Genomic DNA, 26408 nt, shown 5'->3' with positions numbered 1-26408 from the left:
CTACCCTGCAACTGAAATCCCGCTCTTCCTTTCATGATGAGAGCAGGGCAGGAGCACGTGTAACTATCGACAGAAACCAGACACCTTCGATTCCACCGCGGTGGCGGCAGAGATCCTGAAATATCTTTCGTGTCCGTCACAACTTCACAACTGCGGGAGTTATTACTGCTGCCGCCGCCCCTGCTATTTAAGACCGAAGCCCAGGTGCGACCCCCATCACAAGCTGGTTCCTGTTCTCCTGTAGTTGGCCTCATCTCACTTATCTGATGGACTCACAGTCACGTTTCCCGGGAAAGGACACGCAGGCTTCAGACCACCAAGCCTGGAACTTACACGGGGAATTTTAGAGGCCACCGGCCGGAGCCCCTTGCTCAAAGCACCGGACCGCCCCCAGCCCGGGCGCCGCTCACGCCCACCCCTCGGCCTCCCGGAGGCGCAGACCCGGGCGGGGTTACCTGGGGGTCCCGTCAGGAACACGTGCCGGGCCATACGGGTATGACCGGGTCGGGGTCAATGCCCGGGTGGGGGTCGGGGTCGAAGTCGCCGAACGGGGCAGGGGTCGGGGTCGCGACCCAGGATCCGCCCCCAACGCCGCAGTTTCCACTTCCGCCAGCCGGAAGCACCGCCCTCTCGGCCGCGCATGCGCTCTCCCCATTCAGCCTCGGTCCGCGCATGCGCCCTCCGCTCTCAGCTCCGGTCCCCGCGAGCGGCGTCCGCCTGTCTAGGGTGGGAGGGTAGTGCTCCGGTCTTCTGCGGGTCCCTGTGTTCCAGCCTCGGTGTTGGACTTACGTGGGGTGTTTGCGAGGAGATGTGCGTGAGAGCGTGTTACTAAACCAATCCTGCTCCAGGTGGGCGCCGTTGCCCGAGCTCTGCCCCTGGGATGGGACCTGCGAGCTGAAATTCCCCCGGGCTGCGGGGATCAGCCCTCCTGAAGGAGGCTTGGTCCCTGGAAGCCTTCCCCAAAGGAGGAGGCTTTGCTACCGACTGGAACTATTTACCCAGTGTTGTCAGCTGTGACTGCAGAGTAGTATCATCTGGTTAAAAGTGCTTGGTGTCTGAGCTCCAACCTCCAGACATTCGGGGTGATTGATCTTGGGCGAGCCCTGAGCATCTCGATCTTTTTTGCTGTTGTTGTTATTGTTGAAACTCCTCGGCAGTTTCTAAAGGCCCATCTTCAGCCGTGCACATGAAGACCAATTTTCCCCTCTTGTCACCATCCCATAAATGTAAACCAACGCAAGACCCAGCTGTTGGATCTCGCTGTGCAAAGCATTAAGTGGCTCGTCCCCCCTCACTTCACCACTTGAGGTGTTTCAGCCCATGAAATGAAGTGGCAATGGTTTTGGGCCAGAGTTACCTGTAAACTCTTTCAGTCTAATATGTGTACAGTTTGTCTCCTGATCGATCATTCTCCATTCTGAGAAAGCAATTTCAGTGAGTGCTCAACTTAATTGGTGTGTGCCCATCCGGGACCTCCACGGCTCCCTTTAGCCTGGATATACACCAGTCAGATGGCCTCCTTTTCTTGCTGCTTGAAAAGGAATCATCTAAAAGGCAGATTTGTACAGTCGAACTGTCACCATCATTTCTGGAACATTTATAAGGCTGCATCGCTGGTCAGGTAGGGCCTTCCACTCAGATTTCTTTCACCTCCATGCAAACTGGAATGAAGAACAGCTGATGTAGCCAAGTAAACCCACAGAAGTAGTTTCCCAAAGAAAGAAACATGTACACAGTCATATGTACACTCTTCTTTTCATTAAAAAAATTTTTTATTTTTAAATGCTAACTATGTAACATTTCCATCACTGAAGCAGTTTGTATTTGTAAGGCTCACCAGAGGATGGATTATTTTGTTTTGATGTTATGCCTGGAATTCTGGTAGCTACCAGCAGACATCAGTTTAGGTAACTCAAGGAACATCTAGACTCCAGATGTAGAGAACTGATGTTTCAGAACAAAAAGAAAATTCTTCCAAAGTTGGATATTCTTTTTCCATTGGGGGACCCGCCCCTTTCAATCCCAGGGTCGGGACCTGAGGGAGGGATGTTCCCCAAAGAGGAATTGAGGCGCTATTTCCACAGGGGCGACTGAATGCCAGGCTGGCAAAGCACGTTCACATTTGTTTTTTCCCCCTCTTACATATTTTCACATCCCCAGTAACCATATTCTTGGTTCTGTTTTCTGGTACTCAGGACCTAACCCAAGTTTAAATTACTGTACAAATACACTTAGGAGTAACAATAGTGCGTGTGTGCGTGCTCACTTGCACGTGTATAGGTTTATGGGTTTGGGGAATATTCGTATACAGCCCATCTTATTTGACCAGATGCTGTACATTTGTGGGCACCATGTCCTGGTGCAGGGATGGGGAAAACGGAGCTTTGCAGAAGATCTGGCTCATAGTAAGGGGCAGTGGGAGACATGGGTATAGGGGACAGCTTTCTGACTCTCTGACTGTGGTTCGTGTCTCTGGCCCTGGGCGGCAGTCCTGGCACACCCATTGGCTGTGCTGTGTGCTCTTGAAAAGTGTGGCTATGATCACAGTAAATGCGGAAAACCAAGCAGGTGGGAGTTGGGTCACCGCAAGGAAGAATGGTGAACCAGCAGAAACAGGGCATTTAGCCTCCTAACAAATGATGGGAGTAAACGAGGAAGGCTGTGAGAGTGAACCGCCAAGGACAAGCTGAGAGGCACGGGGAAAAGGGGCAGAGCTCCTGTTTGGCTTTGTCATTTCCTCAGGAACGCTAACACTGCACAGCTTTGTTTTGTGCAGGTTCACTTTCATTCGTTTTGCTCGGATCCCATCAGTGGAGAATCTATTGTTTGCAGAATAATATGACAATTGTTCCGGTTTGAATCAGCCTCTGATGTGTAGGAACCAAAAAAAAAAAAAAAAAAAATTGCTGTATCTAATGAATATTCAACACCTGATGTAAATAGAGCTGGTTATTTAATATATTCACCCCCCTTCCCTCCCTCCCTCCTTCCCTTCTTTCCTTCCTCTGTTTTATTGCAGAGGCTATGCACTGTGATACATAGTAGGGATCAAAGGTACATTTGAATAGCTTCTGTCCTGAAAAGACTAAGACAATCAAAAACACTGGTGAACAGGGCTTCCCTGGTGGCGCAGTGGTTAAGAATCTGCCTGCCAATGCTGGGGACACTGGTTCAAGCCCTGGTCCGGGAAGATCCCACATGCTGTGGAGCAGCTAAGCCTGAGCGCCACAACTACTGAGCCTGTGCTCTAGAGCCCGCGAGCCACAACTACTGAGCCTGCGAGACACAACTGCTGAGCCCACATGCCACAACTACTGAAGCCCGCACACCTGGAGCCCATGCTCTGCAACAAGAGAAGTCACCGCAATGAGAAGCCCGCGCACCGCAACAAAGAGTAGCCCCCGCTCGCTGCAACTAGACAAAGCCTGTGCGCAGCAAGGAAGACCCAACGCAGCCAAAAATAAAATAAATAAATTAATTAATTTTAAAGAATCAAAAAACCCACTGGTGAACAGACCCTTATACCTAAGGTCCAAATTTTTAAAACTATTAAATATCCATGAGCTACTACTTTTTTTCATTCAAAATGGAAATACCTTTATCTGAGCTCCTGGGGGGAAGAATTCCTTTCCCACCCCTTTAGATTACCTACCTTATTGAATAAAAATTGCCATTGAGAGAGCTGCCATTGCATTTTGGCCACCAACCTTGTAATACTTGGACATACTTAACAAAAGATAATAGCTGGGGCTTCCCTGGTGGCGCAGTGGCTGAGAGTCTGCCTGCTAATGCAGGGGACACGGGTTCGAGCCCTGGTCTGGGAGGATCCCACATGCCACGGAGCAACTAGGCCCGTGAGCCACAACTACTGAGCCTGCGCGTCTGGAGCCTGTGCTCCGCAACAAGAGAGGCCGCGATAGTGAGAGGCCCGCGCACCACGATGAAGAGTGGCCCCCACTTGCCGCAACTAGAGAAAGCCCTCGTGCAGAAACGAAGACCCAACGCAGCCATGAATAAATAAATAAATAAATAAAATTAAAAAAATAAAAAACTGGGGAAAAAAATTAAAAAAAAAAAAAAGATAATAGCTAACGTTTACCTCGTGTTTCCCATGTACCGAGTTCTCTCAGAGCACAAGAAGACAAATACTGATTCCACTAATACGAGGTACCTAGAATAGTCACATTCGTAGAGCTAGAAAGTAGAATGTGGTTGACAGGGCCTGGAGAGAGAGGAAATGGGCATTATTGTTTAATGGGGACAGAGTTTCAGTTTTGCAAGATGAAAAGAGCTCTGGAGACGGATGGTGGTGATGGTTGCATAGCATTGTGAATATACTTAACACCACTGAACCACACGCTTAGAAGTGGTTAAGATGGTACATTTTATGCTATGCGTATTTTACCGCAATTAAAAACTTAAAAAAAAAAATCAACATATGGAAAGTGAGGAAGAAGAAAAGAAATCAGTAAAGGCTGGAGTGGTCAGAGAAGGGGTTTTGGAGAATGTGCATTTGGAGCTGGCCCGTGGAGGAGGCATCGCTTGACTGGGTGAGGATGAGGAGACCTTCACTGTCGCAGAATGACTCTGATGTCCCAGGGTGGATCTCATCCAGCAAGGGCTCTCATTGGAGCTGGAAACCTCGCAAACCAACGTCTGCAGTTAAGGGCTGGTGAAGCTTCTGGAGAGGGATGCTCCTGGGGCCCCTAATATGTTCCCACAGGCCTGGTTAGGATGACATGCCTGTCCCCTCTCTGTCCCTAGGAAACAGCCCCAACTAGACACTTGAACACTGATAGCTGGAAGACCCAGGATTGTCCTGAGCCCCGTTCTGTTCCTTTCTTGCAGCTGCCGCAAGTCTGATTCTGTCTACATGGCTGACAGATGGCCTTGGAGGACCACTCTCCCAATTATGCAGACTGTGGAGTCCAGGGAGTAAAGATGGAAGGGAAAGCAGGAAAGAATAGGACCCAATGGTGTGACGGCGCTTGAGCTTGTTGGTGGAAGGAAAATTGGGCTGCGCGAACGTCAGGTCTGTTTCACATAATTGCACCCAACCCTGGGTACACATACAGCCTACCACCCCACCCCAGATAAGCAGCCCCCCTGCCATCCCACAGACCTGAGGCTTAGTAGTGGGGACACTGCCCATCTTTACCCAAGAGGATGTGACACTCCACACCTGCATGAGCAAAACCAGGACCTTTTGGCCTGGCTTCCTGCCACAGGAGCGCAAGTGACAGCTGAGCGTGGTCGCTTTGGGTAGAAATAAATACGTGGAACCATGAAAGGAGCATTAAAGTGCGAATTCAAGTCGTTGAGCTGAGACCAGCTTGTTATGTTACCCTAGACAAGTCGTGCAACTGCTTTAGGCCCAAGTGTTCACAACTGAAAAATAAAAATGAAATTCCTGCCCTGCAGGACCCTCAGGTGTGCTGCAAGTATGAAGTGGGATTATTTATGGAGAAGCTCTTACACGGTATAAAGTCCATCAGGCAGTATTACCATCTCCCAGAGCTCCTGTGAGCCTGGAAAGTGAACCTGCCAGATGTGTAACTGCACCTCCTCTGAGCGCTTGCGTTCCTCTTAGAAGCATTTCTTAAACTTGTTTTCTACGTCAGGGGTTTTGCTTTTTCCTTTTTCTTCTTTTTCTAAGTTTTTATTATGTAAAATTTCAAACATGTACAAATGTGGAGAGAATAGGATAGGATAATAGGCCCCTTGGACACAGAGCCAGCTTCAGCAATTACCAACTCACGGCTGATCTTGTTTCATCTGCACCTCCCCATCCTAAACCCACACTGGGTTTTTTTTCAAGCAAAGTATCAGATGTCATATCATTTCATTGATAACTATTTTAATATGCCTTTCTGAAATATTAGGATACTTTAAAAAATGTAACCACAATGCCATTGCCACACCTCAAATATTATTTCTTGATATCATAAAAAAACAACTCAGTATTCAAATTTCCCTAATTAATTCACTGATATTTTTTAGTTTGACTAGGATTTACGTAAGGTTTATACATTGTAATTAGTTGAAATATCTTGCATCCCTTTAATTTAAAGGACCCCTTCCATCTCTCTCTCTCTCCCTCTCTCTCTCCCTCTCTCTCTCTCTCCCTCTCTCTCTCTCTCTCTCTCTCTCTCTCTCTGTCTGGTAATTTCTTTGGTAAAGAAACTGCTGGTTTGTCTTAGCCAGTTGTTCACAGTCTGGGATTTGCTGAGGCGTCCCCTCCCCATGGTATGTTTGAGCCCGCCCTTCTGTGGCCCGTGCTTCTCCTATTCTGCTATTCCATCAGGAGACCTGATTTGACGGCCTGCCCCTGGGATGCCTCTGGATGTGTCCAGACATAAGTCAGATTTGTAGAGTTCAGTCTTCCTCAAGTAGAAACTTTTCCTTCTTCTCCTCTTCCTCCTCATGAAACATAACCTTTATTCAGCTCACTTCCTATGTGCCAGGCACATCCTAAGCTCTTACACACATTGTCTCACTGTTTTTCACAACAATATCATGAAACAGCATAGTTCAACTTGACATTCATTCTAGCTGCCCAGCATCTAAACCCTTTCCTGTGTTTGGGGAATGGGTCACCTCTTTGCACGCCAGAGATCTCGTTTCCAGCCTCCTTTGCAGCTAAGGAAAGGAAAAGGCAAGGGCCCAAAGCTACACCTTCCAGATACTCCCATCCTTGGCCTGAGTTAGGTGCTACTGATGCGAAGACACATGGAGCCGGTGGCCATGGTGATTGCAGCCTTGGCCCTGGCAGGGTGCCCCGTGCAGCCTGGGGGCGGGGCCGGGCCTGGGCTCCTGCAAGATTCCTCTGGGTCGTTCCTGGACCTGCTGCGTCCACCCTCCCGTGAGATCCCCCATAAACACGTGGAACCCAGGAAGAAGCTGCACTGCAGATGCCGCAGCAGAGAAACAAGGAGCCCATTCCCTGTAAGGAACCTGTGAATCACCCTCACCCAGAGCCCACCCTGCCTCAGGGTATGTTTCCAGTGCACCTTCCACACTGGGGGAATCACCAAAGGGTGGGTTCAGGACCCACTGAGTCCACTATGAAATGGATTTCTATCAAAACTTACTCACCTGGGGCTTCCCGGGTGGCGCAGTGGTTAAGAATCCGCCCGCCAATGCAGGGGACATGGGTTCGAGCTCTGGTCCGGGAGGATCCCACATGCTGCAGAGCAACTAAGCCCGTGAGCCACAACTACTGAGCCTGCGCTCTGGAGCCCGCGAGCCACAACTACTGAGCCCACGTGCCACAACTACTGAAGCCTGCGTGCCTAGAGCCCGTGCTCCGCAACAAGAGAAGCCACCGCAATGAGAAGCCTGTGCACCACAACGAAGAGTAGCACCTGCTCGCCGCAACTAGAGAAAGCCCGCGCACAGCAACAAAGACCCAACGCAGCCAATAAATAAATAAATACAAAAATATTAAAAAAAACAACAACTTACCTGCCCTTCATAAGCCCCCATTCTGCCTAGCAAGTGGGGCACAGTGGTGTCTTGGTTGCAGAAATTGGTTTCAGTTTAGAGCCAGCAGCGTCCTGTGATCTTGGAAAAGTCTGATTATTCACCTTTCCTCAATGCACAGTCACTCTGGTAAATGGCCACAGGGCCTTTTGGAGGAAGATTTACAGTCTAAACATTTGCTGTGTAGCATGATCCTTCCTCTGGAGGGCTTGGCCTCCCTTTCAGGCAAGGGCCTCTGTTGGCTGGGGCCAGGGTGAGGCAAGAAAGGGGCCCCTGCACAGAATTAAAGGAGGGGATGGCTCTCAGGTCCTGCGGGGCTGATCCTGCATTTTCATCATCTAGGAGGCAGTGCCTTCTCCGATATTGCACTCTAGGGGTCTTTCTTGCCTCCCTCAAGGCCCAGCCCTGGGCTGAACTTGAATGACTCAAGTCTGGGAACCGGTTGAGAGGCTGTAACAGTCTATCATGGTGACTCAGCTCACACTTCTGTCCAACAGATGCAGAGCTTTGCCATGTACACAAAATAAGACTTTAGGTAGTTCCCAACTCTCACTTCTAGGGGCACCGTGACCAACACCAAAGACACTGTAGGTCAGACTATTCTAATTACTTCATGGTCTGTGTTAAAACGAAAACCACAGGCCCAAAATAGAGCCATTTATGCCAGGCCACACCTCCGAACCAGGGCTTAATACTGAACCTAATTGAAGCTTCAACCTCCCCTAGAAATGTAGTCTTAACCAGTCAGGAATTTTCTGGTCAGTACCATTGAGGTTATCTGTCACATGGGCCCTTTCTATCCCCCAGAGGAAGATGAGGTAAGCCACCTAATAAGATTCTTTTGTCCCCAAAGGGAAATGACTTAATCTGAAATAATCCTTTTTTTCTGGTTTTGACTTCCTTGCCCTGCATTTAAAAACCTTTCCCTTTCTGTGGCCCCTGGAACTCCCCTCTGCTTCCTAGATGGAATTATGCCTGGTTCATGAACCGTTCAATAAAGTCAATTAGATCTTCAAAATTTACTTGGTTATGTTTTTTCACATTTGATGACTGAATAGCTTCGGCTCTGCTGTCCATTACCACATCCTGATCTGTGACTCGAAGTTTCTGCTTAACACCAACACCCCAGGATCCTGAAATCCCCAGTGAATGCAGGGAGTCTAGTTCAATGACAACTGTTCCCACTGTCATTTCTGGCCTAAAGATAATTTCACCACTATATTCTCTCTGTCTAAAAACCAGGCATCAAGAAATAGTGATTTAATAAGCTTACTATAGGAGAAGTCTAAAATGGTACAGATGCACGGTCTACGAACCATTGCATTTTGTGTAAGTGGAAAGATGAATCTTTGTTGCACACACAACATATTAAATTTGCAGCTCAGCAGTATTGCCATATTGACCCTTGACACGTATAGCGCCGTCTCATTGCCTACGAGTATTGCTCTGCTTTGCAAGAGCTCAGCCTTTCCAAGTAGCCCAGGACTCTGTAAACGCTAATACACAGAAACCTCAATTAAATAGAGTTGGGAGACCGGAAGGGGGCACTCTCATGCCCTATGCTGATAGCAGAGCTCAACAGTCCTTTCATGGCAAGGACTCAGCCAATGAGGGACTATTAACGCTCAGCCAATGATAAAACATGGGCTCTTTGTTTACTCCACTCTCACCCCAACTTCCTTTTCCCCTCTATAAAAGAGTTCTCTCCTCCATTTTTGTGGGGGGATTTGCAAATGGCTCACCATGATTGCAGACTCCCAATTGTAAGACTTTGCAAATCTCCAAATAAACCCAATTGTGCTAGAGAAATAACTGGCAGTCTATTTGTTTTAGGTCAACACCTGGCTGGATTAGGGGACACCAACTGCCTATGATGGCACCCAGGGCTCATCCCCAGCACACTTTGTCCCAGAACTAGTTGACAAGACAACAAAATACCAAGGCCTGGTTGGCTCAGACCCTGGGGTGGTCTTGGGTGCATCCTGGGGGGCCCATTTGTATAAACCCAGCTACAAAAGCTAGAGAAAAGAAAAAAGAGGTGGAAGGAACACATGATGACCTTGCACAGGGTTCAGAAATTAATAACTCTATGAATTTATTTCAAAGAACTTTTCAGAACCATTTTTATACCAAGGAATATGGCAAAAATCTGCACTTTTGCTCTAAATCTCTGAGTCCTGTTTGGATGAGATAACCACTCTCAGATTCACCTTTCCATGTTATAAAGGCTCACTTAGTTCTCCTCTGGGCCAGGTTTGATTTGTTCCAGTGGTCTCTGGATTTCAGAGTATCGAAGCATCTATGCAGGTTGATATGGGTATAAATTACTTTTAAGCTACTCATGAACTTTAAGCCTGGAGTTCTTTTTTGAAAACTGAAGGGCTTTACTAAACTACTTCATGGTCTCCTATTGCAATTTAAACAAACAAACAAACAAGCTTTTAATTAATGCTTCTCTTGCTTTATTTAAAACATGTTTTGTTAAATTGCAAACTTGGAATGTGCACATTTTGCCTGTCTACTAGGTCTTACAAATAATTGGTAGTTTAATTCTACAAACAAAGACACTCTTTTAAGTTGGAAAGAAAATTCATCTTTCTTTTCTTCTTACCTCTTTAAGAGAAGCTATTTTCCTTCTTCCCCTTAATTCATTTCTCTTGAAGCTCTTAGACTTGCTTTGATAATACACCAAGTCTTTGGGATTTGGGGAGAAGTTTTAAATGGACAGATAACTTTTACAGTACATGTTTTTCTCTAGCTCATTACAGTTTCCACTTTGAAACCAGAAGTTTCTAATACTACTTCAGAAATAAGACCAATTATGCATGGGCTCTATGCTTAATGTTCTATAGGCGTCAACTCATTTAATCCATAACCACACTACTGAGATGGACACTTTAAAAAAATAAAGGATACACACATTTCGATCAGTTTTGACAAATGCATGAGAGAGAACATTTTCATCAACTGAGATAGTTCTCTTTTGCCCCATCCCAGAGAATCCCACTGCCATACATACACATACTGATCTACTTAGAGCTCTTTTGCTCTTTGAAAATTGATCTCTTCTACGAGATCAGCTTGAATGTTACCATTATCAACTATTTTATAGGTATTTTCTTCCTGTATTTTCTAATCTTAAATGGTGGTGTTCCTGAAACCCGAGTACTGATTAGAAGCTTAACATGCTAAAATATGTGATACTCCTACATGCTTCTATGAAGAAGGAACCTTTTAGAGAGGGGAGAAAAACATTAGGCTGTTTTCCTTTTTCTCTGTTGTCCTAAAGCCTTCAAAGAGCTTCACTATACTTTTCATGTAATATACTTAGATATAAAAGTGTTTCATTGTATAAAGAATTTCATCATTCCTAGTTTTTTCAGATATCAATAACACTACCCCTTAGGGCAAAAAAACCCAAACAAACCATACACTGACTTTTAGCAAATAGTTTAGTTTTTCCTACTTAGCATGTTACGTAGTATGTATTTTTGTGTGTGTTTGGTTTTATTATCTTATAATATCCATGTTGCTGATTCCATGAGTTACAACCTATATAAACTCTATATAGGCTCATCTATATACACTCAGCTGCAAAGCTAGAGGAAACAAAAAGAGAAAGAAGGGGGACTTCCCTGGTGGTCCAGTGGTAAAGAATCCGCCTTACAATGCAGGGGACACGGGTTCCATCCCTGGTCAGGGAACTAAGATCCCACATGCCGCGGGGCAACTAAGCCCACACACTATAACTACTGAGCTCGCGTGCCTCAACTAGAGAGCCTGCGTATTGCAAACTACAGAGCCCACGCACCCTGGAGCCTGTGCGTCACAACTAGAGAGAGAAAACCCGCACACCACAACTAGAGAGAAGCCCACGCGCTGCAACGAAGAGCCCACATGCCTCAACGAAGATCCTGCGTGCCGCAACTAAGACCCAACACAGCCAAAAATAATTTAAATAAATAATAAATAAATCTTTAAAAAAAAAAGAGGAAGAAGAAACAGAGGCTGACATTGCACAAGGTACAGAAATAAATAGCTCAATTAACTTATTTCCAGCAGATTTTTATTCATTCTTTTTTGTTCCTCTTTATTGCTGAGTAGTGTTCTGTTGTGTGGGTATACTAGAGTTTGTTCATCTGTTGATGGACATCTGAGTTGTTGCTAATTTGAAGCTGTTACCAAAAAAAAAAAAAAAAAATGCTGTGATAAACATTTGTGCTCCCATTGTTGTGTGGATATATATTTTCATTGCTCTTGGGTATATATACCTAGTAGTGGAATGGCTGGGCCATATGATAGGTGTATGTTAACTTTGCAAGAAGCTGCCAGATAACTGATGCAGCTGTAAAATTTTGCATTGCTACTGGAAATGTACGAAATATCTAATTGCTCCACATCCTTGCCAACGCTTGGTATTGTCAGGTCTTTAAAAACTTATATTACCCATTAAATGAAATCTTGTGGGGCTTTTTTTGTTGTTTGTTTGTTTGTTAATATTTATTTAGTTAGTTGTGCCGGGTCTTAGTTGCGTCACATGGGCTCCTTAGTTGTGGCATGCGAACTCTTAGCTGTGGCGTGCATGTGGGATCTAGTTCCCCGACCAGGGATCGGACCCGGGCCCCCTGCATTGGGAGTGCAGAGTCTTAACCACTGCGCCACCAGGGAAGTCCTGAAATCTTGTGTTTTTAATTTGCATTCCCTGATGACTGATGATGTTTGGCATCTTTCACATGCTAATTGGCCGTTCATATATCTTCTTCTGAGAAATGCCTATTTAATTTTTTCCTCATTTTTTTCTATTTGACTGTCTTCTTATAACTGAGTTTTACTACTTCTTTATATATTCTTGATACAAATCCTTTGTCAGATAAATAGTCAATGTTGGCACTGGCACTTAGCTGTGCTAGAATTTAAACAAAGCATTAAATAGACATACTGGAAATGTTGAGATCATTATCAATTAAACATTTACAGACCAAAGATTATACATTGCAGGCGGGAGGAGTATCAGACAGCAGTCAGATTTACCAGTTCAGACTGCTATGGGCTTCCGGTAGACAGGAGCTCACAGGCAGGGCCCACTGCTGCTAAAGTGAAAGGTACTGACTCACACTATGGCCATATGTAAGTTAGATGAGCAAGATCATTATGCAAATACACTCTGGTTAAATCTAAAGCAAGGGGGGGGGACTTCCCTGGTGGTGCAGTGGTTTAGAATCTGCCTGCCAATGCAGGGGACATGGGTTCGAGCCCTGGTCCAGGAAGGTCCCACATGCCGCAGAGCAACTAAGTCGGTATGCCACAACTACTGAGCCTGCGCTCTAGAGCCCGTGAGCCACAACTGCTGAGCCCATGAGCCACAGCTACTGAAGCCCGTGCACCTAGAGCCTGTGCTCTGCAGCAAGAGAAGCTACTGCAATGAGAAGCCCGCACACCACAACGAAGAGTAGCCCCTGCTCGCCACAACTAGAGAAAGCCCGCCCACAGCAGCGAAGACCCAACACAGCCAAAAATAAATAAATAAATAAATAAATCAAATCTAGAGCAAGGGGGAAAGCTGCCTCCAGGAGGTCAAAGCATGTAGCTGTGTAGGAAAGCACACAAAGAGAGTAGGTAGTTTCTATCTGTATCCTTCAGAGACTAAGCTGAGAGAGATCATCAAATGAAACAAAGGTGCAGTGGGATAACCCCGTGTGTGCACGTAACAACACACATGACAACCCTTGTATACACACCTAGCATCCCTGTGTGTGCACATAACAACCCCATGTGTGCATATAACAACGCTGTACACACACATAACAACCCCGTGTGTGCATATAACAACCCTGTACACACACATAACAACCCCGTGTGTGCATATAACAACCCTGTACACACACATAACAACCCCATGTGTGCATATAACAACCCTGTACACACACATAACAACCCCGTGTGTGCATATAACAACCCTGTACACACACATAACAACCCCGTGTGTGCATATAACAACCCTGTACACACACATAACAACCCCGTGTGTGCATATAACAACCCTGTACACACACATAACAACCCCGTGTGTGCATATAACAGCCCTGTACACACACATAACAACCCCGTGTGTGCATATAACAACCCTGTACACACACATAACAACCCCGTGTGTGCATATAAAACAACCCTGTATACACACATGACAACCCTTGTATACACACCTAACATCCCTGTGTGTGCACATAACAACCCCGTGTGTGCATATAACAGCCCTGTGTACACACATAACAACCCCGTGTGTGCATATAACAGCCCTGTGTACACACATAACAACCCCGTGTGTGCATATAACAACCCTGTACACACACATAACAACCCCGTGTGTGCATATAACAGCCCTGTGTACACACATAACAACCCCGCGTGTGCAAATAACAGCCCTGTACACACACATAACAACCCCGTGTGTGCATATAACAGCCCTGTACACACACATAACAACCCCGTGTGTGCATATAACAGCCCTGTACACACACATAACAACCCCGTGTGTGCATATAACAGCCCTGTACACACACATAACAACCCCGTGTGTGCATATAACAGCCCTGTACACACACATAACAACCCCGTGTGTGCATATAACAACCCTGTGTACACACATAACAACCCCGCGTGTGCAAATAACAGCCCTGTACACACACATAACAACCCCGTGTGTGTATATAACAACCCTGTACACACACATAGCAACCCCGTGTGTGCATATAACAACCCTGTGGACACACATAACAACCCCGTGTGTGCATATAACAGCCCTGTGTACACACATATAACAACCCCGTGTGTGCATATAACAACCCTGTACACACACATAACAACCCCGTGTGTGCATATAACAGCCCTGTACACACACATAACAACCCCGTGTGTGCATATAACAGCCCTGTACACACACATAACAACCCCGTGTGTGCATATAACAACCCTGTACACACACATAACAACCCCGTGTGTGCATATAAAACAACCCTGTATACACACATGACAACCCTTGTATACACACCTAACATCCCTGTGTGTGCACATAACAACCCCGTGTGTGCATATAACAACCCTGTACACACACATAACAACCCCGTGTGTGCATATAACAACCCTGTACACACACATAGCAACCCCGTGTGTGCATATAACAACCCTGTGGACACACATAACAACCCCGTGTGTGCATATAACAGCCCTGTACACACATAACAACCCCGTGTGTGCATATAACAGCCCTGTACACACACATAGCAACCCCGTGTGTGCATATAACAACCCTGTGGACACACATAACAACCCCGTGTGTTCATATAACAACCCTGTGGACACACATAACAACCCCGTGTGTTCATATAACAACCCCTGTGTACACACATAACACACCCCTCTGTGCATATAACCAATGGGGGACCAATAAGGGAGTCATTCAGTAAAAAATTATAAAATAATAATAAAATGACTTACTTTTAAATGTGGTGGAGACAAAATTTAAAGGTGCAGGCATTACCCATTCTTCTACTCTAGAAGCCATTTACCAATGATTAGATCCCTTTTAAAGAAAAGAATTGCCTTTAAATATTGTTGAACTTAGACTTCCCCTGGCCGCCTGTAGCTCTCTTGTTTGAGCAAAAGCCTAAATAGAATTTTAAGGATGATTTTGACTATGCGGATTTATCTTCTCACGCTGTGACTTTAAGGGTTACGGGCTTTTACAAAAGGGTGAAGTTTCTTCATTCCTCGCTGAATCTCTGGTCTGTAGATCGGGATGAAGGATCAGCCAGAAAATGGAGGCCAGGGAGCGTGGGGTTGTTAAACTGATGTGAGGCATTGAAAAGGATGGCCTTTCACATGAAAAACGGTATATTTTGTTCTCCTTTTTATGTATCACTCAGATCTGGCCTCCCAGTGATTTTTATAAATTATATATTTAATTAAATGTAACATTGTTACAAATAAAATTAAAAACCTGTGATCATTTTGCAACATCACACTTTTAGCTGCATCACTCTTCCCATGGGATGTATTCTGTCTATTTATATTGGTCTCGCCTCTTCTTGACAATCCACACTAGGATCCAGCACTGTGCCATTTTACACGAACACCTGTGAATCACTTCACCTCCTCGGCTGTATGGTGAGCACTGTTTATGCGATCAAGGGCTGGGTGTTATAGGAAGACATGTTCCGTGTGTCTAGCTTGATCTCATTCTCCTACAGGTACGATCATGGAGCTGCTGGATCCTGGGGGAGACTTGTGCTTTTAGAAGACTTTTCTACCACCATGCTTCTCAAACTGGGTGCCCATATCTTTAAGGGAACCTAAGGACAAGGACAGCTAACAAATTTAGCGTTTACCATATGCCCAGCACTGCCCTATGCACTTTGATGTATATCAAGTCATGCCGCCCTCATCCCAGAGGCTTAGGGGGTGGGTGCCGTCCTCAGCTCCTCTTAGAACAGAGAAAATAGGTCACTATCTACCTGTGGTTTTGAATGATTGATCCTGGGATCTTCCTTCTGCATTTCCATATATCAAAGGTCACTTGCTTTATATTTCTCCCCTTGAACTAAAAGCATTTAGTCTGCTGTTGGTCCACACTGATTATAGAGAAAGTTAGTGAAGCCCATTCCTTCCCCGAGGCAGGAATGGGCTTCCCTCTGCACGGTGACACCGTCCTCGGTTTGGCTGTACTTTAGGAGGCAGGATCAGCGATGTCTGGAGTGCAGTTCCACAGCCTTGACCTTCAGCGTCCCAGCGTGCACAATACATTCCTGATTAAGTTGCAACCAGGGAGTCTGGTTTTTTAAAAAATCATGTAAAGAATTTATACCATGTATTAACTGGGTTCTCCTTGGGCAGTATATCCACATTTCCCTCTCCTGTCACGGACCTCGCTGACTGTTCAACCTCTACTTTGGGCTCCTGTGTCACCTTGGCCGGCCCTGTCACCTCCATGGATCTCGAGTTTCTTCACCTGTAAAATGAGAAAACCCTCTGCTCCTCTGCTAAGGCATCACTGGGATACAGGCATTTCTTTAAAACGCTGAGAGAGAGGAACGTGCCCCGGGAGTGTCAATGGGTAGGTCGACCTGATGAAGAGGTGGGACTCTTGGCATTGTCACAAGCCTTCAGCCACCGACTCCTGCCCACCCCGGGGGGCCTCATCCTTCTCTCTCCAGGGAAACAGCATTGGAGCTCCCACCACGTGCCCACCCGCCCAGCCTCCGTGGGCATCCCCTGACCCGTCCACCCAACTATAGATTCCAGTGTTTTTTATTGAATCCCCTGCACCTAGCCCAGTGCTTGACACGTGGCCGGTGCTCAGTCAATAGTATTGAAGGAAAGAAAGAATAAATGGATGAATGTAAGTTTGGAAAAATGTGGGTTATTGACACTTCTCCCAAGAGAGAGACAGACCAGAGCTCCATAAGTGTCTATTTAGGACAAGAGATAGACAAGGGCTCTGTATATGTCCATTTTTGTGAACCTGGAGAATTATCTGGGAGGCAAGGAAGAGGGTCAGGGCAGGAGTTGGGGGGGGCCTGAATCACAGCGTGCATAGGAGTCAAACCAAGCAAGCATGTGGGCGTTCTTCTGAGTCGAGGGCGGAGGGAGCTGAGCTCCACAGTCTAGGCTTTGCTGTGTGGCAGGGACAGTTATTCGGGAAAGCCACACGATCACATTCGTGAACCTGAAAGGCTGTTGGCCTTGCTGCCACCCGAGAGCAAGACCAGCCCATCGTTCGGCCTGTGTCTTCTTTTGTTTGTACTGGATCCTGTCACAAAGGGATTGCTGTCTGTGACAGTCAGGTGGCCCTTAACTCCGTAACAAGACTAATACAGCCTTACTTGTTCACAAGAGAGGATGTTGCGTAGAAACTAATACCACCCAGTAAAGTCCAAGCCAAGTGCCTCTACTTGGGAAAGCTCTTCCCAGTCTGACAAGTCTGTCCCTCCCTGGGCCCACAGCAAATGCACCGTGTCGCTTAGTGAATCCCTGTACGGGATGATCTCTTCCTGAAAAAATACTGCAGCCTTCATGCTTTCATTGCTGACACTTTGATGTTTGAGCGAGCCACCCAGGTGATAAGGGAGTGGGCAGAAAGTGACAGTCACCCCTGAGAGCAGACCTTGCCCAGCCCTTGGCTTCCTGCCCGAGGGAGGTGCTCAGTAAACCCAGCTGATCTCATTCCCCCCCGTTCCTCTCTGTCTCGCCCTGCATGGCTCCCTTTTCATCTCCTGTTTGCCTTAACAGCCCTTTCTTAAAATGAGTCCACTTGCTTGTGTGAAGCGCGGAAACCCATCAGGCAGGAAGGATTCAGCTTTTTTTACCCTTCCCCCCCGCCAGGCTCCGGTCGCGGGGCCCCGCCCCGGTGGCCCTCTGTCCTTGGGTTTTGCCGGCTCACGTCAAAGCGAGGTCCAGCCTTTGGAACAAAAGGCACCACATGCCAGGCAGAAAGATCCTGCAGCATCACCGGACGTGACTGCGCCTGAGAACGAGACACCGGCTCCCCCCCCCCCCTCGCTCGCCACGGGGCAGCGCTTCCAGGGCCTTGGGGGGCGGCGAGGAAATCCCCGCTCCTTTTCTCAGAGCTTTGATGTGCCACTGTAACCAATGCACAGCGGCCCTGCACCCTGGTTTGAATTTAAGCCGTCCTGTTGCATTTGAGCTAACCTCCCCTTTACAGGAGAATTACACAATAACCACATCACAGGGAAGCCTTCGCTGCCAGCACAGTGACATGGCCCTAAGGGTCCACAGCCTCCACCGAGGAAGCGCAGATGTCTGGGCGAAGGAAGAATTTTGTTTGTAAGCTGCTCGGGGTCTGGACTTGTTCTCTGGCTCCTTAGCGATCTACTGAAAGAAGCCATTTCGTCTCCACCCTGTAAGACCAAATCCTTTCCTTGCCCTTCTGGCTTCCTGACTGATGAAGGAAGCCTTGGTCTATTTCAGTTGGTTAGTGGGACATCGTCAGTTTGGCTGCCCGTACTTACGCAGCCGTACCGTTCCTAGCGGGACAGTGCAGTCTTTAAATAAAGCACAGAGTGGGGCGTTCAGACCTGGGCTCCAATGCCTGCATTGCCACATTTAGCTGTGCGCTCATGGGTAGGTCATCAACCGGACCACGTGTGATTTTGCCTCTGGAAAAATCAACAGTGGGACCCGGCAGTCTCTGTGTCCCGTTCCAGCTCTAACATCTGGCGTTTCTCCCTTGAGCATGTCTCTGGGCTAGAGAATTGTTGGCAAATTTCAGCCTAACTCATAGCATCCTGACATGGCATCTGTCCCTCGAGAGGTAACACAGGCATGTAACAATTAGCTGCAAAATTTCCTCATTATAAATTGCCAAAGAGGGTTCATCAGGCTCCAGACTGGATCTTGGCTAGCTGTGAGTAGTCCGTTTTAACTGTGTGTCTTAGAGACATTCATGAGATATTTTCCATGTGCATTTCCCTTGTGTGGTATGGTCTCTGGGAGAATTCAGGTGCAACAAAAGCAGATGTCACAGAAATGTCAGGTCATTCCGACTCACTGCAGTTTGCCTTTGCAATCGTGCACGAGGCACAACCCAGAAATACAGAAATGAGGAAGCAGAAGAAATTCAGACCCACCGCCCTATGCCTTGCTCATGCAGACCAGCCAGTGAGACGACTCTGTGACCTCCCACCCTGGATACTTTTGGTAGCCATGTCACTGGGATAAAGGCATGCCCACGTTGTCTTGTCCTGAACCAAGGGGGAAAATGCTTGAAATCTCAACCTCTTCCTAATCCCATAGGAGTCCTTTAATGGCTCAAGCAATGCCGTCCCCGATTGAAATGGAAGACGGTGGTTGGTGGTCATTTTTCACTCTGTGACAACAAAATCCAAGGCCCAGCCCAATGCTGTTGCTTTGGGAGACCCTAACTACAGTGTCTGAATTTACAGAAACCTGTGAAAAGTCTCTGGGGCCTCAAGGTCACATCAAGTCAAAGTCTTCTTTGCAGCTGTGAGCACAGTCAGGCAGCTAAGGAGGAACTGCCCACTCAGCTCGTGGTTCTTCCCTCCTTTCTGAACTGTGCCTTGACGTAGCAAATGGCTTAGGAATAAAGGATGGTTTTGCTTACCACCACCAGCTTCCAGAGGCTGAGATGGTAGCTGGAACCCAGGCCACAAGGGAGAAGAAAAGAGGGCAAGATGGTGGACCTTTGGGTCGGTCTCTGGTGAGCTCTAACCTCATTGGTCCCTAACACCATGTCTGTGCCTGACTTGAGTGACACTGATCAGTGTCACGGAATCTGATCCTGTCATCAGGAGCCACACCTCTTTTGGAAGAGCAGGCCTCCACCTTTACTTTAACCTCACCATGAATGCCATCCTTCCTGCCTTCACAGCCACAACAGAGAAAGAGGCACCAGCTTAGCACCGCCTAGGAACCCTTGGGTGGGGGGATAGGGCTGGAAGTTTCCCTTTGCCACTGCAGGGGTGGCATGTCTGCACTTGCCCTTTCTCCAAGCTTGTTGCTCACTCTCAGCGACAGACGATCAAAGCTGAGCGAGTCAGGGTCTCCCCGGGACCCAAGGGACCTACGTAGCAACTTACCCGATGGGACCAGAGACGCAATGGAGGAATCCATGGGCATCTACCATTGCTTGACTCTGCTTCCTGATTCAGCCTTCCATACCACAGGAGTCTGACTCAAGATTTGTCACCTGTGAAAAGTCTGTGAAAAGACACATATATAAAATATATATATATAATATAAATAATTATATTAATTAATTAATTTATATTAATATATATTTATTAATTTATAAATTATCAATTAATTAATATATATTTATTATATAAGTTTATTAATATAATTTATATTAATTTATAAATTATTAATTAATTTATTTATCAATACACATTTATTATATAAGTTTATTAATATATTTAGTAATTTATTAATTTATATTAATTTATAAATTATTAATTAATTTATAAAATATAAATAATTATATATAATATATATATATAATTATTTATATTTAAATATAATATATTTAAAAAATAAGTTCCCCCAGAATCCACTTAATACTGAGGAAGATACCAATTTTTCAAGAAAGGAAAGCCAGTAGTCTTGGTGCGCTATCCACCTTGCTTAAGATACAAAAGGAATATGCAATCTATCATTGGGTCGGCAGAACTTGCCATCTTTGGGCCAAAATACGAATTCCCTTGGGCTAGTAAGTCTACAACCAATCAAGTCAGGAAATTAAAAAATCAGTTAAACTTTTTACTTGACCGAAGCGTCGGGCACATTCATTCAAAACAATCAAACTACTACTCCTGAGAAGATACATACACGATTCCTCTGAGAATTGGATCCCTCATACCTCCATATCTCTAGTAAAATTAGAAATTCTTGGACTCAGAGCCCATCTGTGTTGCCTAGTTTTTAATCTCTCCATCTTCTGGCAGAGTGTGAGGTGTGCAGTAACTTGTCTTAAAATGCTTTCTGCTTCCTGGAAAGTTAAATGCTTGGTCCCAAGATTTTACCACAATATTCCATACCCAGGAAGGGACTCTAAAACTGAGTCTGGATTTTATTGTAAGAAAAGTGACATTGGTAAGCAGGTTATTAAGTGGCAAATGAGGTCACATTTTTACAACACAACTCTTTTCCTTCAACGTTGTGGGTATGTAACAGTTCTCCTCTTTGCTAGTTACTTAATGCCTTTAATTTGCAGAACTTTTTCATGGTCTAATTGGCACCTTCATTGGAAACATTATAAATCTTTTTTTCTCAAAGGAGCAATAGCTTTAATAATGGAATAAAAGCATTGCGACCAGAAACATACTTCCTCTCCCTTTCCTCCTGTCAGGAAGCCCTTTAGGGTACGTGAACATGAGTCATCGTATTATGCTTTATAATGAGTATTTTTCTCTCTTTTTTTCTCCTCTAATGGGACAACATTGCTTGTAGCCTCAATCAGTCACAATAAGACGTAAGCAGGCCAACTCCAAACACAAATCATAGGAACAACTGTGAATAACTGCAGTAAACCACATCCAATCCTTCCTTTAATTTATGCTAACGTGACGTTAGAGCAGCACAAATGGCCATGACCAGTTTCTCGGTATATAATTTATAGAAAGTTACAACACCTCCAGCTGTAAGCACTAGCACGGCCAAGGCGCCGGCTTTCAAAATCAAGCTCACTGAGCTCTTAAGATGACAAAAGGAATCCCGGGGACGACGAAACAGGGCACCTGTGATGCTTTTTATCCCTCAATGCCCAAGGAAGACATCACAAAAGGGTCCCTTTTCCTTGGAACCCAAGTGCTTCTCAGACCCCTTCCCACACAGGAGGGCTCCAGGAAGCCACCATCACTTTACCCGAGTTGACTTATGAGTTCAAGTCTCTTTGTCATCCCTTCCCTATATGTGTATGTAAAACTCTTTCTAGTAATGGAAATGAATTGATTTTATAGCTCATCTTTAAAAAGTTTCATTAAACCCCTGTAACTAAGATGTTATTTTCACTAATAGATGAAATTGAGGCTCGAAAACACAGACAGCTATTTTTGTTTGTGCAAAAGTCCTGCAACTTCTATAGATTGCCCAGCACGTAGTAGGTGCTCAAAGTTATTTACAGAATAAATGAAAGCAGAATTAGTATTACCAGCCAGAGCAAAAGATGACAAGAACCAATTATAGGTCCAGCCTTATTCATGGATAGCATAAACAGCCACGGACACGATCTGTGTATTAGTCAAGAATCTCCAGGGAAAAAGAACCAATAGAAGATATATATGTGTGTGTATATACGTATGTACATGAGAACTGGCTCACAAGACTGTGGGCACTGGCAAACCTGGCAGGCTGCAGACCCACAGAAGAGTTGATGTTGCAGCTTGAATCCAGAGACCGTCTGGAGGCAGATTCCTTCTGCCTTGGGGGGTCCTCAGTCTTTTCTCTTTAAGCCTTCAACAGATTGGATGAGGCCCACCCACAATAACTGGCTTTACGCAGAGTCCACTGACATAAATGTGAATCTCATCTGCAAAAATACCTTCACAGCAACATCTAGATGCAATCTGGATCAACATTCCAATAGAATTTCGTGAAATTTCACAAGCTCATTCGAAAATTTGTGTGCAAACGCAAATGGCCAATAACAGCCAAGGAAATCTCAGGAAGGAGCAAAGTGCTGTTTTCACTGCTGGGTTTTGAGTTTATCAAGAACTACGGTAAATTAAGAGAGAGGTATTTGAGCAAGGAGAGACAAATACACGGACGGAGCAGGGAGAGAATCCAAAAACAGACCCACTCACGTATGGACACTTGCTTTATGACCAAGATGACATGGCAGAGCACTGGGGAAAGGATGGTCTTTCAACAAATGGTGCAATCAAATGCATATCCATATGGAAAAAGATGAAACTTGATTCCCACCTCAGGCTATGCACAAAAATCAACTCCAAGCGGATTTTAGAACTAAATGTGAAAGTTGGAACAATTAAACTTCAACAAATTAATATGGTGGAGTATTTTTGTTTGATTTTTTAAAAAAATTGTCCCTTTTGACAAAGGGTGTTCATTTATTTATTTTTTAAACATCTTTATTGGAGTATGATTGCTTTACAATGGTGTGTTAGTTTCTGCTTTATAACAAAATGAATCAGCCATACATATACATATATCCCCACATCTCCTCCCTCTTGCGCCTCCCTCCCATCCTCCCCTTCCCTATTCCACCCCTGGAGGTGGTCACAAAGCACCGAGCTGATTTCCCTGTGCTATGCGGCTGCTTCCCACTAGCTATCTATTTTACATTTGGTAGTGTATATATGTCCATGCCACTCTCTCACTTCATCCCAGCTTACCCTTCCCCCTTCTCGTGTCCTCAGGTCCATTCTCTACGTCTGAGTCTTTATTCCTGTAATATGGTAGAGTATTATCAGGACTTTGGGAGAGGAAAAGATGTGTTAAGCAGGATACAAAAACAAAACCAAAACCCACTAATCATAAAGAGAAAACTGAAAAACTGTAATGAGTACATTAAAATTAAGAATTTTTATTTATCAAAGACACAATAAAAACATGAAAAGGCCAGACACAGAGTGGGAAATATAACCACAACCTAAATCAACAAAGGGGTCCTATCCAGAAGATACTGAGTCATTAAGAAAAAAAAAAAAAAGACAACCAAGTAGAAAAATAGGCAAGAGATTTGAACAAGCATTTCATAAGAGATCTCCAAGTAGCTAATAAATAGATGAAAAGGTGTTCAACTTCATTAGTAATGAGGAATGTGCAAATTACAACCATAGTAAGATACCTCTACACACTGCCATTTAGACATTTTAAAATGGAAAAGACAGACAATACCAAGTACTAGCAAAGATACGGAGCAAATGAAACTCTCATCCACTGTCTGTAGGAGGCTAAGTTAGTATAAACCTTGGAAAATGGTTTAGCATTATCTACTAATGTTTGATAAACTCATGACCTAGGATAGCAGTTTTACATACGTGTGTGTGTGTGTGTAAGACTTGTACAAGAATCATCATAGCAATGCTGTTAATAATGGTCCCAAACTAAAAACAACACCCAAATATCTGTCAACAGAATAGATAGATATAACAAAATACTCTAAAGCAATTAAAATAAACAAACATTTGCCACTATATGCAACAACATGGAAGAATTTCACAATCTTAATGTTGAGTGAAAGAAACCAGAAGCAAAAGTCTGCATACAATATAACTCCATTTATATAAAGTTCAAAACTAGGCAAAATTGAACTCTGGTGTTAGCAGTCAGAATTTCTGCTACTTTAGGAGGGGAGGAAAGGAAAGCACCTGAGAGAGAGGGACTCATGGAGACTTCTTGGGTGGGGATGTGGTTTTATTTCTCGATAAGGTGGTAGAGACAAGATGTGATCACTTGGAGGTGACTTATCAAGCTATATACTTAGGATTTTATGTTGCACTTTAATAAAAAGAACTTTTAAATTCTTTAGCTGATTTGGTAGAAAAAGTTGAGGAAATCTGAAATAGAGAATAAAGTGGCAAAGAAATTTTTTTTTTCCACACACACACACACTGTATTTTATTTTTACAAGAGATAAATAGACTGACATCAAGCATTGTACATGGATGACCACAACAAAAGCAACAATGATTGCAATTACCAAACACGAAACACACTCATACTATGTCATAATATTGACATTCAGTCCAGTAATCCTCCACTGTAACAGCTCCTTTACTTTGCAGGGAAAATTGATTTGTATATTCTTTGCCTCTGAGTCCTTGTGGGATTTTTTTTTTTAATTCAAACAGAAAGTCACAAAAATTATACTCATCCTCATCAGTTCACTCAGTCCCATGTAATTAATTTTTTTTTTCATCTTGATCTTTTGTTAGCACTTTTATGAGTTCATCAGTTTTTCATTAGAGTTCTGAAAATGCTTATTCATTCAGTTCAGCAGTACAGTCAGTTACCAGAAACCTGTACTTGTCAGAGTCTTTTCCATGAATTTCTTGAAGTTGAAACCCTTTTATAGGAACATATTTGCAAAAGCATCAGAGTACACCCAGAACTGTCTGTAAATGACAAAAGACTTAAAACTGACCACGGTTAAAGATTTGATGAAAGTTCATAATAATGCAGTTGACAAGGAAATTTAGTTATTTCTGAGATATACATTTTAAAGTAATAACTAGGATTATGACTTATAACATTATACCAGACCATATAAGATTTTTAGAAATAGAAAAAGCTAAGAAAGGTAAAGGATTAATCTTGAGATCGACATCCAAGTACTAAGAGTTCCAGAACAAAAGGTTATAGAAGAGAAGTGGAGGAAGAAATTATCCAAAATATTTCAATGGAACTTCCTAGAACTAAAATTCAAAGTAGCCTCCTAATCCATCAAGGCACATCACAAACAAATTTCAGAATACTGGGGCAAAGAGTAGATCCTAAAATCTTTCAAAGAGAAATAATATCCAACTTCTCCCATCCATTTAGGAGCAGAGCCTTCAACATCTGCAGAGAAAACAATTTTCAGTGTAGAATTCTACACCCAGCAACACTATCAATTAGTGAAGAATAAAGACTGTTTTTGTTTTTTTGGTTTTTTTAAAAATTAATAGCTACTCTATTTTATTTATTTATTTATTTATTTATAGCTGTGTTGGGTCTTCGTTTCTGTGCGAGGGCTTTCTCTAGTTGTGGCGGGCGGGGGCCACTCTTCATCGCGGTGCGTGGGCCTCTCACTATCGCGGCCCCTCCCGTTGCGGGGCACAGGCTCCAGACGCGCAGGCTCAGTAGTTGTGGCTCACGGGCCCAGTTGCCCCGCGGCATGTGGGATCTTCCCAGACCAGGGCTCGAACCCGTGTCCCCTGCATTGGCAGGCAGATTCTCAACCACTGCGCCACCAGGGAAGCCCTGTTTTTTTTTTTTTTTTTAAGATTTGACTGCACCGTGAAGCTTGCGGGATCTTAGTTCCCTGACCTGGGATTGAACCCCGGCCCTCAGTGGTGGAAGTGCAGAGTCCTAACCACTGGACAACCAGGGAATTCCTTAAACAAGATTTAAGAATGCTCACAAGGCTAGAGTTTGCTCCCAAATAGGAAAACCGCATATTGTTTTGTTTCAAAAGGTTACAAATTCAGTGCTTGAGAAATGCAGCAGGTAAACAACAGGACTGGTAAAGTCTGTTTTTGGAGCTCTCTGCCAGCAAACAAGCAGGCCTCTGTCCAGGAAGCCTTTTCTTATGAGGGGGTTTGAAGGAAGGTTCTGTTTACATCCCACCCTGCCCTTCTCCCCTTCAACCACCCTCACTTCTTTTTTTCTTGAACTTCTCATAGTGATAGAAATTGGTGGCATTGTCCTTAGCAGGACTCTTGTGGTTAGGG

At 44.7% G+C, this 26408-nt stretch overlaps 1 protein-coding gene across 8 annotated transcripts in view; it reads right to left on the bottom strand.

Annotated features, from left to right (window-relative positions):
- The window catches only part of NTPCR (nucleoside-triphosphatase, cancer-related), a 173098-nt gene that overhangs the window by 35581 nt on the left and 111109 nt on the right, over positions 1-26408 (bottom strand). For 2 of the 8 annotated variants that reach the window (XR_009498077.1, XM_059900896.1), the window contains exon 3: positions 20094-20214. Coding sequence is in view for 3 of the 8 variants with exons in the window: in XM_059900896.1 (XP_059756879.1) it covers positions 20094-20133 (40 nt within the window). In the remaining 5 variants the exon portion in view is untranslated. Of the gene's footprint in view, positions 1-455; positions 630-1832; positions 2868-4099; positions 4223-11516; positions 11658-15211; positions 16487-20093; positions 20215-23366; positions 23420-26408 lie in introns of those variants that run through there. The other 6 variants (XM_059900898.1, XM_059900899.1, XR_009498079.1 and 3 more) reach the window with 5 other exon arrangements.

This window comes from Balaenoptera ricei, chromosome 16, assembly GCF_028023285.1.
Source record: "Balaenoptera ricei isolate mBalRic1 chromosome 16, mBalRic1.hap2, whole genome shotgun sequence".
NCBI lineage: Eukaryota > Metazoa > Chordata > Mammalia > Artiodactyla > Balaenopteridae > Balaenoptera > Balaenoptera ricei.
Note: the sequence above shows the minus strand (reverse complement) of the source record. Positions and strands in the feature narration are given on the sequence as shown.